General features: G+C 39.7%; 1 protein-coding gene and 1 long non-coding RNA gene across 2 annotated transcripts in view; one reads left to right on the top strand and one right to left on the bottom strand.

Annotated features, from left to right (window-relative positions):
* Positions 1-12385, top strand: part of LOC308619013 — a 133673-nt gene extending 121288 nt beyond the window's left edge. Inside the window, exons 3-4 of the long non-coding RNA XR_014016112.1 lie at positions 1098-1228; positions 11109-12385. This is a non-coding gene — a long non-coding RNA (uncharacterized lncRNA). The remainder of the gene's footprint in view (positions 1-1097; positions 1229-11108) is intronic.
* GDA (guanine deaminase) overlaps positions 1-15678 on the bottom strand; it is a gene marked incomplete at its 5' end in the record, with an annotated part of 135469 nt that overhangs the window by 45314 nt on the left and 74477 nt on the right. The window contains 5 exons of the mRNA XM_081237468.1: positions 3099-3166; positions 8978-9075; positions 10315-10422; positions 14163-14270; positions 15416-15443. Coding sequence (XP_081093594.1) covers positions 3099-3166; positions 8978-9075; positions 10315-10422; positions 14163-14270; positions 15416-15443 — 410 coding nt within the window. The remainder of the gene's footprint in view (positions 1-3098; positions 3167-8977; positions 9076-10314; positions 10423-14162; positions 14271-15415; positions 15444-15678) is intronic.

The following is a 15678-nucleotide window of genomic DNA, read 5'->3' as shown; positions in this document are numbered from 1 at the left end:
TTTGCTCTGGGTTCCAGTTCCTGTGAAATCTTGTGTGCTTCTTCAAATTTCCCCCTGTCCTGTGGAGCTCCTGCATTCAAGCCCCACTGGCCTTCAAAGCCAAATGCTCTGGGGGCTCCTCCTCCTGATGCCAGACCCCCAGGCTGGGGAGCATGACATAGGGCTCAGAACTCTCACTCCTGTGGGAGAACCTCTGCGATATAATTATTTTCCAGTTTGCGGGTCACCTACCTGGCAAGTATGAGATTTTATTATATGGTGAAAGCACCCGTCCTGCCATCTCGTTGTGGCTCCTTCTTTGTCTTTGGATGCAGAATATCTTTTTTGGTAGGTTCAAGTCTTTTTTGTCAATGGTTGTTCAGCAATCAGTTGTGATTGTGGTGTTTTCGTGAGAGGAGGTGAGCTCTAGTCTTTCCATTCTGCCATCTTGTCTCCTCTAGGCATCTAAATCTTCTATACCACATCTTCTTTTTCCATTCCTCTGTTGATGGACATTTAGGTTGCTTCCATGTCTTGGCTATTGTAAATAATGCTGCTGTGAACACAGGGGTGCATGTATCTTTTTGAATTACAGTTTTTTCCAAATATATGCCTAGGAGTAGGATTGCTGGATTATATGGCAACTCTGTTTTCAGTTGAGGAAGCTCCAGTTTTCCATAGTGGCTGCACTAATTTACATTCCCACCAATAGGGTAGGAGCATTCCCTTTTCTTCACACCCTCTCCAGCATTTTTAACAAAATATTTTTGAGATTTATCCATATTCTGCATTCTGTTTTTAGAATGCTGAATAATATTTAATTGTATAAATATGCCACATTTGTCTATCTGTCCTCCTGTTGGAAGGTGTTTGGACTATTTCCAGTTTGGGGCTATTATGAATAAAGATATTATAAATATTCTTGTACAACTATTTGTGCAAATATGTGTGTCCATTTCTCTAGGGTAAATACCCAACATGGAATTACTGATATATATTTAACTTTATAAGAAACTGCCAAACAGTCCTCTACATCGGTTGTACCATTTAATCTCCCTGCAGTAGTGTATGAGGGTCTATCTACATGCTTCTTATTCTTTTTTTCTTTTCTTTTTCAGTTTTCTTCTTTCATTTTCAAATTTTCCATCAAAACTCATGGTCTTTTCATACTGCCATGTCTTCTTGCACTCTACGGATGATAGCAATTTTCTGAACTCATTCTGGATCCTGAAGTAGATGCTTTTCAGAGGTATGTTCATCTTCTTATTCTTTTTGATACTTCTTTCTCTTGTTTTGCAATATTTTTGTGAAGCTTCATGAGGGTTTCTGCTATTTAATATTTGAGAAAGTCCAGATCTGCCTCTATTTCTTATAGACATGGTGAATGATCCATTCATGGACCTGCTCTCTGTCCACAGTATAAGTTAAATAATCTACTGAAGTCCAAAGCAGAAGGACAAGTTTATACATAAAGGTCATGTTTAGGTAATACTGGTGCATAGGATGGCTGTTACAACAGAGACTATGTAAAATGCAACAACATTCTCCAAGTTAATACGATAATATATCGTATTTAATCAAACCTTTAATCAGGAAACCAACATTACTTTTTCCCTTTAAGCCAATCTTTGTTAACCACTGCAACATGCCAGGTATGTGCTAACCACCTCACACACATTTTTTTTTCATTTAAGCCTCAAAACAAGGTTGTAACATAGACATTATTATAATTATTGTTGTTCTTGTTATAGAAATTAGGAAACAAAGCCTTAGAAAATTAAGGTAATTTGCTCAAGGTCTTACAGCTAATAAGTGACATAGCTTTACCTAATCATTTTAGACCAACACTATACAACCCAAAATCAAGAACTGGAAATCATGTGATGAACTTAAATCATGGAGACCAAAATCCTAGAAAATTTGAAAGCCGTACATCTGATTTTTGCATTTCTACCAAATTTTCCATTAATTGACAAAAACTCTTGGCCACTTTTTTCTTATTGATTAAAGCTTTTCTGTGAAGTTAAAAATAACTGGTTTCCTGCCTTAATACCTGAGACTATATCCAGGTACTACACAATCTCAATGATTCAAGGCTTAAATTCAAAATTTTAAGAATTTTAATTGCTCTGATTCATGTAAAATTGAGAAAAACTTCTAGCACACCTCTTTAAAATTATAGATAAATCACTTTGTATTATTGTATGTCTTACCAATATTGCTTGGTATAAAAATTAACTGAGACTTGAGTTATTGCAGAAAATGATAAAAACCATTATTGTCAATATGCAGACATTCTGGTGCTCTTACATATCAGGAAGACAAATGCATCAAGAATGAAAAATAAGACCTTGTGCCCCACAGCCATTAAAAAAAATTTTTTTTTTAGTTCATTCACAAACAGTGATTAAAAAGAAAGGTTCACAGCGGATGCCTAAACATTTGGGCCTGACTGACACTTCTAAAGTGAGCAGCACTATACACACTCAAGAAAAACAATTCAAATGTACTGTGAAAAAAAAGGAGACATCACTAATTCATCAGCCACCTAGGCTGTCCTTCAGCCTGGCAAACATCAGACTGCCTGTGGGAATTAGAATCTCATTTTGTTAAAAACTGCTTAAAAGCAAAGCATGCTTTTTAACATATCTATATCTTAGAGTTCTCCGTTATGGCATAGACTGAATTTGTGCTCACTACTGGCAAAGTTGAATAATTTTCTTTTGAGACAGTATTTGTGATGACACAACTATTGAAAACCAAAAACATACAAATCCAAACCATTGAAATTTAGCAGGAAGGACAAAACAACAACAAAAAAAACAAGGACTTTTCAAAAAGAATCTCTAAAACACTTGAGAAGGACTTATCCTTTTTAGCCCCATGTCTGAATAGTAAACATGGTTAATGGCTTTCAAGAGGTTAATGTCATCAAAACTTTTCCCTTCGCATACACTTTCTTACTGCTTCCAACCTCATTATTTTATTAGCTCTGGATATGACTACCAGAAAATAAAACTAAGTCTTTTAAAACACAGAACTATTACTTGAAAATTAGTCACATTTGAAAGTTATGCACTTAACCACTTTGCCATGGTTCCTCATGGGAAACTACTAACCTGTACCCAGCCCTATCTTCACTCCATGTTTCAGGACCTCTGGCACATTGAGAAGGCCACTGCTGAGCCTGTAGAGAGAGGAGACAGTCAGAACAAGGAGACCCACGTGGGTCCAACAAGAGAAGGGCACTAACAAAAATGATGGTGATATCACTGAAAATTATGATTCCCATCTCAGCTCTAATGCTGACACAAACACTTAGTCAAATCAGACCATCCGAGTCCTGGAGTAAAAAAGGATCATGAAGGAGTTTGAACCATTGAGCAGAGGTTAATATCAGGAGGGCACAAAGCAGCAAGAATTAGAAGGGAGAGCAGGGGATCATTTGTAAGGAAAAATAAATGAAGAAATTAAATCTTGCAACTAGTTCAAAAATTTTTGCAATTTTAAATATGTTTTCAGCTTAAGATACAAATGACAAAATTGTAAGATATTTAAAGTGTACAACATGATGATTTGATATATGTATACATTGCGAGAGGATTTCCCCCCGCTGAGTCGACCAACACATCTATCACCTCACATATTTACCTTTTTTATTTGTGAGAACATACAAGTTCTACTCTCTTAGCAAATTTCAGTTATACAATATGGTGTTATCAACTATAGGTCTTTAATTTTTTTTTTTAACCAACCCATCCTTCTATGCTAGGAAGTAGAAATTATAAAGTGTTGCCTTTCCTCTTCTTCCTGGGAACATTTGTTGCCCTGAATGAGTAGCGACTTGCAAGATCAAAGAAAGAGGGGTATAGCTGGAAGAGGGGGTGCAGGTTGTAAGTCAGGGCCTGGTGGTTCAAATGCTACTTCTGAGGACAGCAGCAACTAGGAGAGATGGTTCCTGGACTGAATTCCGGAGCTCGTGACCCTGACTCAGTAGATGTGCCGCCTTTCTAAAGAGACAAAGAAAAACTAAAGCAATCCTTAAAAGTCTGAGAAGATGCAAAGGTCAAAGTCTGCTTGAAAATCCACATAATTATCATTTTCAAACTGCCAGTGCACATGCAATAAATCTCTCAAAGTGGTTGGAGAAAGAATAACAGTGACCATTCAAACCAAAATATTAGCCATAAAGAAATTTAACTTCAAACCTCAGTTTGCAAAACTGGGTCATGTTTTAATTTAGATGTTGTGTAACCAAACCCACAGGATGTTAAACCCTTCCCCTAACTGGTCACTAGACCATAATTATGGTCACTAAGCTGTACATAGGCAAGATTCCCTGTTACGTATGGCCACTTTATGTCTGAAAACTAAAAGTCTCTGGAACCTCTCAAAACACTCCAGAAACACATTGCTGTGGCTCTCATGCCTTTCCCATACTGCCACTGATGTAGAACATTTTCATTTGCAAAGTTCCTAGACTTCTGACTGCTGGCACCTCCTGCTCTTTGCCTGGAGGCTCTTTCACTCGGCTAGAGCCCACTCTGCCCTTGATTGGGGAAGGTCCAAAGTTGCAGGGACTTCATGCCACTTCGTACCCACCCAGCAGCCCTCCACCAATAACTGATAAGTTTAGGTATAATTACTCCAGCTCCCCCACCCCTTGGGCAGGTTGTCTTTGAGGTCTGCTTTGTACACTGGCTCCCTGAGTTTTCCGGAAGGATTAAATTCCAGGAACCCATGGTGGTAACTAGCTTGGTGACGTGCTTTTTACTGTCTTCCTTCCCTTCTCTGTCTCACCCCATAAAGGTGCTTCTAGGATCACCTCCCAAATAAATTACTTGTACATAAATCCTCACATCATGTTCTGCTTCTGCAAGAACCCTAAAACAAGTAAGGATATGAAGTAATCCTCAAAATATGAAAATCTAAAAACTACAGGCCAATATCACTGATGAACATAGATGCAAAAATCCTTAACAAAATACTGGCAAACAGAATCCAACCACACATTAAAAGGATCATACACCATGATCAAGTGGGGTTTATCCCACGAAGGCAAGGATTCTTCAATATACACAATCAATGTGATACACCATATTAACAAATTGAAGGATAAAAACCATATGATCATCTCAATAGATGCAGAGAAAACTTTTGACAAAATTAAACACCCATTTATGATAAAAACCCTCCAGAAAGTAGGCATAGAGGGAACTTTCCTCAACATAATAAAGGCCATATATGACAAACCCCCAGCCAACATCGTTCTCAACAGTGAAAAACTGAAAACATTTCCTCTAAGATCAGGAACAAGACAAGGTTGTCCACTCTCACCACTGTTATTCAACATAGTTTTGGAACTTTTAGCCACAGCAATCAGAGAAGAAAAAGAAATAAGAGGAATCCAAAGCTGTCACTGTTTGCAGATGACATGATACTATACATAGACAATCCTAAAGATACTACCAGAAAACTACTAGAGCTAATCAATGAATTTGGTAAAGTAGCAGAATACAAAATTAATGCACAGAAATCTCTGGCATTCCTATACACTAATGATGAAAAATCTGAAAGTGAAATTAAGAAAACACTCCCATTTACCACTGCAACAAAAAGAATAAAATACCTAGGAATAAACCTACCTAAGGAGACAAAAGACCTGTATGCAGAAAATTATAAGACACCGATGAAAGAAATTAAAGATGATACAAATAGATGGAGAGATATACCATGTTGTTGGATTGGAAGAATCAACATTGTGAAAATGACTCTACTACCCAAAGCAATCTACAGATTCAATGCAATCCCTATCAAACTACCACTGGCATTTTTCACAGAACTAGAACAAAAAATTTCACAATTTGTATGGAAACACAAAAGACCCCGAATAGCCAAAGCCATCTTGAGAAAGAAAAACGGAGCTGGAGGAATCAGGCTCCCTGACTTCAGACTATACTAAAAGCTACAGTAATCAAGACTGTATGGTACTGGCCCAGAAACAGGAAGATAGATCAATGGAACAGGATAGAAAGCCCAGAGATAAACCCACGAACATATGGTCACCTTATCTTTGATAAAGGAGACAAGAATATACAGTGGAGAAAAGACAGCCTCTTTGATAAGTGGTGCTGGGAAAACTGGGTAGCTACATGTAAAAGAATGAAATTAGAACACTCTCTAACACCATACACAAAAATAAACTGAAAATGGATTAAAGACCTAAATGTAAGGCCAGACACTATTAAACTCTTAGAGGAAAACATAGGCAGAACACTCTATGACATAAATCACAGCAAGGTCCTTTTTGACCCACCTCCTAACGAAATGGAAATAAAAACAAAAAGAAACAAATGGGACCTAATGAAACTTAAAAGCTTTTGCACAGCAGAGGAAACCATAAACAAGATGAAAAGACAACCCTCAGAATGGGAGAAAATATTTGCAAATGAAGCAACTGACAAAAGATTAATCTCCAAAATTTACAAGCAGCTCGTGCAGCTCAATATAAAAAAAACCAAAACAACCCAATCCAAAAATGGGCAGAAGACCTAAATAGACATTTCTCCAAAGAAGATATACAGATTGCCAACAAACACATGAAAGAATGCTCAACCTCTTTAATCATTAGAGAAATGCAAATCAAAACTACAATGAGGTATCGTCTCACACTGGTCAGAATGGCCATCATCAAAAAATCTACAAACAATAAATGCTGGAGAGGGTGTTGGGAAAAGGGAACCCTCTTGCACTGTTGGTGGGAATGTAAATTGATACAGCCACTATGGAGAACAGTATGGAGCTTCCTTAAAAAACTAAAAATAGAACTACCATATGACCCAGCAATCCCACTACTGGGCATATACCCTGAGAAAACTATAATTCAAAGAGAGTCACATACCACAATGTTCATTGCAGCACTCTTTTTTTTTTTTTTTTTTTTTTTTTTTTTTTTTTTTTTTTGCGGTAGGCGGGCCTCTCACTGTTGTGGCCTCTCCCCTTGCAGAGCACAGGCTCCGGACGCGCAGGCTCAGCAGCCATGGCTCACGGGCCTAGCCGCTCTGCGGCATGTGGGATCTTCCCAGACCGGGGCACGAACCCGTGTCCCCTGCATCGGCAGGCGGACTCTCAACCACTGCGCCACCAGGGAAGCCCTATTGCAGCACTCTTTACAACAGCCAGGACATGGAAGCAACCTAAGTGTCCATCGACAGATGAATGGATAAAGATGTGGCACATGTACACAATGGAATATTACTCAGCCATAAAAAGAAACGAAATTGAGCTATTTGTAATGAGGTGGATGGACCTAGAGTCTGTCATACAGAGTGAAGTAAGTCAGAAAGAGAAAGACAAATACCATATGCTAACACATATATATGGAATGTAAGAAATAAAAAAATGTCATGAAGAACCTAGGGGTAAGACAGGAGTAAAGACACAGACCTACTAGAGAATGGACATGAGGATATGGGGAGGGGGAAGGGTAAGCTGTGACAAAGTGAGAGAGTGGCATGGACATATATACACTACCAAACATAAAATAGATAGCTAGTGGGAAGCAGCCGCATAGCACATGGAGATCAGCTTGGTGCTTTGTGACCACCTGGATGGGTGGGATAGGGAGGGTGGGAGGGAGGGAGATGCAAGAGGGAGGAGATATGGGAACACATGTATATGTATAACTGATTCGCTTTGTTATAAAACAGAGACTAACACCATTGTAAAGCAATTATACTCCAATAAAGATGTAAAAAAAAAAATACCGTATGCTAACACATATATATGGAATCTAAGAAGAAAAAAAAAAAAAAGGTCATGAAGAACCTAAAGGCAATATGGGAATAAAGACGCAGACCTACTAGAGAATGGACTTGAGGATATGGGGAGGGGGAAGGGTAAGCTGTGACAAAGTGAGAGAGTGGCATGGACATATATACACTACCAAACGTAAAACAGATAGCTAGTGGGAAGCAGCCGCACAGCACAGGGAGATCAGCTTGGTGCTTTATGACCACCTAGAGGGGTGGGATAGGGAAGGTGGGAAGGAGGGAGATGCAAGAGGGAAGAGATATGGGGATATATGCATAAATATAGCTGATTCAGTTTGTCTTACAGCAGAAACTAACACACCATTGTAAAGCAATTATACTCCAATAAAGATGTTTAAAAAAAATCTAGCAGAAGCTAATAAATTTATTGAATGAACATATGAATAATCCACCCCAACCTGCCTCTAGCTCTGTTCTGGGCCAACTAACACAAGAAATGAGAAATCCTTTCTGTATCTAATCACGGAGCATGAATTCTTAGCCTAGCGTCCAAGGATTGGCATTATGGAATCTTTGAATTCCCTGCCATTAGATGCAGCATTTTTGTGTCTGTGGGCTTTTTTTTCTGAAGATCCAGACCACAAGTTTCATCTGATTCCCTTATGCATCTATAACCTTTCAAAGGTTAAGAACCAGGTATAAATATTTTGTTTGGGCGAATTACAGTAGGACAAGGCCCCTCCTAAGTGCACCTCGTCAGATATAGCAGCATGCATGACATTTACTGAAGGGTGCTGGCTTCTAGTAGCATTGCACCATTTCTGGTAATGTGCACATTTCTAGTAGTTTGTACAGCACAAAGTAGTATGAGGTCAGTACACTCTCTCTGGAACACCTGGTTGGCACATCCACTCTTTCGGTCCTTAGCTCTAAGTTCTCAGTGCTATTGGTTTTGAACTCTGTTTCCTATTGTTTTGTTTTGTGCAAACTCAGAAATTTTAAGAGATGTGGTGCTCTTCAAATGCATACTCTGCAAAAAATAGCCTCTTTTAAGTGCTGTCTCCCCAGTACAGTATAGGTAGGTATCCTTCTATCTAGTTCACATCCCAATTGAACATAACTACGGAAGAGAGATACTGGAGGAATGACTGAGAAAACAAAGGTATTTGGCTGCTACTTTGCAACCCAAACGTTCATAATCTACTAATCAATAATTGCCTACTTACGATAAGTTAGAATTGGGACAATGCGAGATGGATGCTCCTCGTTCCCTGAATACATCCAGTTCTTCTTCAGAAAGGTAGCAGCCATGTGCCATCACTGTCTGGAGAGAAGAGCATCCTATATGGAGTCTACCACTCAAAAATGCTTAAGTCAGTCCTCACTCACAACAAGATATTATAGGTGCACATAAAAGCTGTGACTTATCTGTTATCATCTTCACAAGAACATTGATGATTACCTGTATGTATAAAATCACTGTGTACAAATTACACCTCAGAAAAGGCCTGTGAAAACATTGGATTATGAAAGTCCCACACATTTGTGGATCTTTTTCTCTCTTTTTTAATCTATGAAATAAATGAGGGTTGGTCCAGTTGACCTCTATGCAAGTAAAATTAACATGCAAATTGAAGGCTAATTTATTAATTATATAGAAATATATGTAGAGAAGGATGAAAATTATGATGTAGCATAAACAAGATCTATGCAGAGTATTAACCTTTCAAATCAGTCACATTCAGATCTCTGAGCACAAAGTCCCTAAGAATTTATTTGCTGTAATAGTTAAACTCTCCATGCAGTTCATACATTTCATTAAATGCCAAGGCCAGGGGGTATATTGTTGTAATGAGGTCTCTCCTCACTCGTATTAATTTTTTTAACTTAAAATTGTTTAATTATAAATGTAGTAATACTCATTTCTTTTACAAAGCAATCTTAGAGTGTTTAAAAATAAAATGTAAAAAGTCCTCTGCTTTCTCCCTCAGGAAGAATCACTTTTAACGTTCAATGTGTGTCTTCCAGACAGTGTTTGCTAAGTGAGCACGCACCCGCACGTATACACACATATCAAACAATACTGTACACTCTTCCTTGTAAGTAAGTCTGTATACTTCATTCTTTGTGAATGTTGGATAAAATTCTAATTATGTTCTGTAATTTAAACAATTTCCCACTGATAGCCATTTTTTAACTTTCATATGTAATTAACATCCCTATTCATAGTCCTTACAGAATGGATCTTCAGAAATACATTTTCTAACTCAAAGGAATGCACATTTACATTCTAATGGATACTGACAAAATGTCCTTGGACCACATGACATTCCCACCTCAAAGAAGCTTTTAGATTTATTTACCAATAAATTTAATGATTTACTCATTAGGGATGAAACTTCAGGCCCATTTTTAATTCTGCGCACACATGCATATGCACACTCTGTACTTTAGTTTGGCAAAAGCACGTGTATTATAGAAGTCTGAAGATTACTACTGAGATTTTAAAATTTAGATAAATATGCCCTGCTTCATATAGATTATATCATGATGTACAACTTACCTTATTTGTCAGAAGGTTGTTTTTATCATACACATCTGTGTAGTTTTTATAACCAGGGTATAAGTTTTTCACAGCTTTAACTTCATCACGATTTTCACTTATATGGCTCTAAAAGAAAAGAAGTATTTTCAATTTTTTAATGTAAAATACCATTAGAAATTATACTTCCTACCCCCAAATGATATGGATGGTTCCTACTTGCCTATGTAAAGAAAATGATTCTTGTGTATTTTATTTGAAACAATTCTTATTATATAAGATATATATGACAAAGAAACTATGAAAATGTAATTATATGAACATGTAATATCCTAACCCTAACCCATGTAATGTTTTTCTGACAAAGTCTTTTCAAATTCCAAACTATAGCAAGAATAAGTAAAAATAAAAACTACTCCTTGAAGAGTCAAGAGCCTAGCTACTCATGGTCACCTACTTCTTCTGGTGTTGGCCGTTTAAGAAGAGTTCATTGGCCATCAAAAGGACAGATCATGGTTCACTCATAGCAAGCTGAAATTTGAATTAAAAAGCTGAATTTTAGCCCAAGTTCTGACCCTAGTTATGTGTCTTAGGGTTGAGCCCATTGTTTTCTTTGGGCCTCCATTTTCTCACCTCTCAAATAAAAGGGTTGGGATAGATGAGTGATTTTCCAAATTCTTTTAGCTTTAGATGTGTTATTCTTATTTTAAAAAATCATAGAAATTCAGTATGTAAACAGCATAAACAAGTTGCTACGCAGGATGAAGCAGGGTTAGGTCTCTGGGACCCTGTCCCCATTCTATCCCCTTTGTCAGCTTCCAGGATGAGTTCTTCTGCAGGAAACAGTTTGAAAATAACAGAGCTAGGCAGTCCTGCGGTCGTCAAGAAAGAGCCTATAAGAATCCACACACAAGCAAAACAAGGGAGTCCTGGCCCCCGCACTGTCCTTTCTCCAGGGCATCACAAACCTGAGACAGCATAAAGTGTTTTGGAGACACAACGTAAGTGTAACCATCCCAACCCCTCACTTAAAACAAAAATCATTTCTGACCAACTGGTGATGACCATATATTAATGGGAAATAACTCATGAGCAAGTTACCACTTCCAAGAACAGCAATGCCATTTCCCTTTCTCCTTGAGGTAGAGTATGCATAACCAAATAAATAAAACAACAGCAATGGACTAAAAACAGAATGTTCTACCTGCAGAATGAGTTCTATCCTTGGCCTTGAGGAACTCCAGGCCACTGAAGAAATGGGCATGGGCATCAGAAGAGATTTGTGTCATTTTGGTAGATTTGAGTATATGCAGTTATACACATATATACAACGCCAGTAAGTATATACTTGATTTTGTTGTGTGTTTCTGGGATTCAGGACACACGAACCCAAAATGTGCCACCTTGGAATACTGAATACTTTATGCCAAAGGAGTTTGAGAAAATGGCAGAAGCAGGAAGGTCACTCTGATTTTGCCCCCACCCTTTTCCCCTGAAACGGGTCAAAAAACTTGAAAATGAGAGGCGCCTGCCCTATACATAGAGGAAAGGAGCATCTTTATCTCTGAAGACAAAGGGAACCAAGAAGAAAAAGGCCTTGCTAAGTTTCCCCCAGTTTACTATACTTACCTCGTACTCCTTAACTTATGTTCCTCCAGGACTGTACATTTGTCACCACACCTAACATAAAAATACTCAGGTCTGTTTCTTTGTGTCTTTGTTTCCTTATAAAGGCTCCTGTGCCATGTAAACCTTATATGAAATAAATTTGTATGCTTTTCTCCTGTTTAGCTTTGTCAGTTTAGCTTTCAGGCCCAGCCAGGGACCCTAAATAGGTCAAGGATAACTTTTTCCTCCCCTGTAATTGTGTGGGATTGAATATCATAGCCCATCAAAAAAAGGGGGGGGAATGAAAATAGTAATGAGTGAGTCCTAACAAGATAAACTTAAAAAAAAAAAAAAAAACACTTCCACCCTAAAAAATGATAAAGGATCTATGTGTTGCCTTTCCCCGATATGCCCTTTGTTTTAAGATAGCTCTTAAGAGGGAGAATTTTAGTGCAGTATGGGGGCAGGGGAGCTCCCAATTTTAACCCAGCTGGAAGATTTAGAAAGTGTTTTATTCCTAAATTGCAACCGCTTAATGACAAAGTAAGATATACTGTTTTGTTCCTGATTTTAAATTAAGAAACTTGGAACAAAAGGGCTTTTAAATCCGTTTTGGTAAGGTGGAAATTAGGTTCTTTTTGCTTTTCAAATAATAGACGGTTCCTCCAAAAAGGAAGGACTAGAACACTGAGAAAGTATCAAATAAAAGAGAGCAGGAAAGAAATGCATAAAATGTATCCTACAGAGACCAGGTAACCAGTTTGCCATTGATCTTGCTTGGTTACTTAAGATGTCCTCATCTCTCGGAGCCAGATCAGAGAAGATTGAAGGCAAAAGGAACTTCAGGTTTCTTAACTTTTTTTAACTAAAAAATTAAAGAACTAGATTTAGGTGATATCTGTAAGGGACCTTATGTCCTATGATGCTGTATCTTGAGATCTTAGGGGGCTAAAGGCAGGCCGCCCCCAAGATGTGCCACTCTGGCATGTACATTATTATTTGTAAGGCCAACTGGCCCGAGGCAGGGGAAGGCAATCAGATTCACAGGTTGCATCAGACCGAAACTCTCCGGACCACCCAGTTCCAGAAACTGACCTGGAGACATTCCGGACCACCCAGTTCCAGGTACTGACCTGGGGACTTTCCACCCAGCCCAACCTTCCCGCCTTTCAAGGGGCGGGACTAATGGTCCCAAGACTGATGCAACCGGCACCAGATATTGCCACGATACCCGAAGAGACCACCAAATAAGGAATACCCTGCGCCCCCCCAGATTCACCACACCCCTTTCCCTTCTTCCCCTATAAAATCTTGCCCAACCCTCGCCCAGGTGCGACTTCTCTGGCCCCTTTCTCTCAGACCAGTGAACCTCGCCCGGGAGCGCCCCCTAATAAAGCTCACTTGAAGCTTTCCTCTGTTTCGCGATGCCGTTTGTTAAGATCCGACCTTACATTATTATTATTATTATTTGCGGTACGTGGGCCTCCCACCGCTGCGGCCTCTCCTGCCGCGGAGCACAGGCTCCAGACGCGCAGGCCCAGCGGCCATGGCTCACGGGCCCAGCCGCTCCGCAGCACATGGGATCCTCCCGGACCGGGGCACGAACCCGCGCCCCCCTCATCGGCAGGCGGACTCCCAACCACTGTGCCACCAGGGAAGCCCATGTAGATTATTTTGAGTTAAAAACCAATCAAGGTCCAAAAGACTTAGGAAGAACCTTTGAACTCCCTCCTTACCACCTAAAAGAATTTAAGATAGGAGGCCTGTCCCAGGAAGGAGCTATTACCATAGATAACCGTAGTAAGGTATTAGGCATGGTAGACAAGAGGGACCTAGCAAAGCCCATTTGAACAAACTTGTCTGTGTCCCATTGTCTTTGAATGGTTCAGCAAACTTTTGTTTACCAAATATTAACTCTTTTTATCTTCCAGTGAATTACCTTATTTCCCCTTGAAACCTCAGACCCCTGCTTCCTTCTACTTAGTCCAGAATATATATATACCTCACCTTGCCTTTCTGTCTTTGGAATTCTTCATACTTATGTGGATTTCCTGTATGCACATAATAAATTTGATTTTCTCCTGTTAATCTGCTTTATGTCACGTTAATTGCCAACCAAAAGAACTAAAAGAGAAAAGGGGAAACCCACCTCCTCCATAACCTCAGTAAAAGAATTGGAGATTACGAGATTACTGCCAGAATTTAGGGTACAGAGAAGTCTTGCAGGTCTAGACAGAGGCAAATAGGAGAAAAGTGCCCACCTGAATGTGCAAATCACGGGTCTTCGCGATGTTTCCAAGTTCACCCAACAAAGTCTCAGAGCAGGAAAGGGAAAAACGTGGTGTCACTATGGGCTGCACTCTAGAATACTGGAAATAATCAAAAACACTTGGTAAGGAAATGCATATCATACCACAAAATGATTTTATGTCTTCATCTCTAGGGATAGTCCTTCATTCCAGGAGTGGATAGAAGCGCTGGGTTTCATGGAAATGGCTCATGGATGAGAACAAGGAAGGGTATATTCTGTAGCACCAAGTTCAGTAGAAGAAGATCCCATCTCAAATGCAAGGCACATGAAGCTCAGACCAGGCCTAGACTGGGTGGCTTTTATGAAGAGGATTAGGAGGCAGAGGAGACGTTTTAAGGGAGAGTGCTGGGAAGACTAAGAATGAAGTGGTGGCCTGTTCCCCTTTCGACATCTTGGGGTGGTATGCTGGCCATGGCCTCCCTGAGGACTGTTAATTAGTTGCAGGCATGGCTCTGATGTCACCTTTGAGGCTGAGCAGTAGAGAAGGATTCATAGAAAAGCGGCAAGGATAACGATCCACAAAGCTGCACCTAGGTCTCCCAAGATTAGACTGAAAGAAATACTGAGGTTTTCTATGGCTTCCAATCAGACCTTAAAAAATGGTGAGGCCTCGAGTCTGGTTTGCAAATCTAAGACACTGCACAGCAGAGCCATAGACCAGCCTGCTGGGGGTGGGACAGAAAACAGCACTGTCTTCACAGGATCACCAACACCAGGGCACTGTGGAAGGGGGTGCCTGGCTGAGTGCCTGCAGGCCACACGACATGCACGCATCTATGGACCAAGGCAGTCTGGCTGGGGCATCAGGGCTGGACACCACCTGTGTTTCAGACCAGATCAGGGGGTACAAGAGGCCAGAGCCAATGGTGATGTAGCCAACAAACCATGCCACAACATCCAGTTGCCACCAATCTGTCTACATGCAGGAAGCCCTCTCCTGCCTCCCCACCGGCCTGTCCTATGAAATTAGAAGGTCCCAGAGGAGAGGGAGGGAAAACCACTGAGAAAGTAAAAAACGCCCGACCTTCCTGAGCTGAGTTGATGCATCCACCATGAAAACAATTTAAGGCTTTAGGAAAATACTTCTGCATGCATGGAATAAGCCAAACGTATACAGGCTAACCTCTACCAAACAGCTTAATAACAAATCCTACAACTAACAGGAAGGCAATTAAAAAACGAGCTGGGAACAAGTTTACTTACATTCCTTTGGAGCACTTCTGACACAAATCTGAAATAAAGCAACAAACGGGAAGTTAGAAAATTTAGGCATTTTTCAAATTAAATTTTTAAAAGCACAAAAACATGACCCTTACATGTCCTGATTTCCATGTAAACATTTCTAATGCTGCACATGTTTCACCACCACTAATTAAGGATTAACAAGTAGTAATTACCCTGCTTTCTCATTTGCAGCCAGAGCGATGGAGTGCAAAATCACAGGGAAATGCAATTTTATCATCTAA

Source organism: Mesoplodon bidens (genome assembly GCF_964165515.1).
Source record: "Mesoplodon bidens genome assembly, chromosome: 6".
NCBI lineage: Eukaryota > Metazoa > Chordata > Mammalia > Artiodactyla > Ziphiidae > Mesoplodon > Mesoplodon bidens.
The sequence above is the reverse complement of the archived record's forward strand: the minus strand, read 5'-3'. Positions and strand labels throughout refer to the sequence as shown.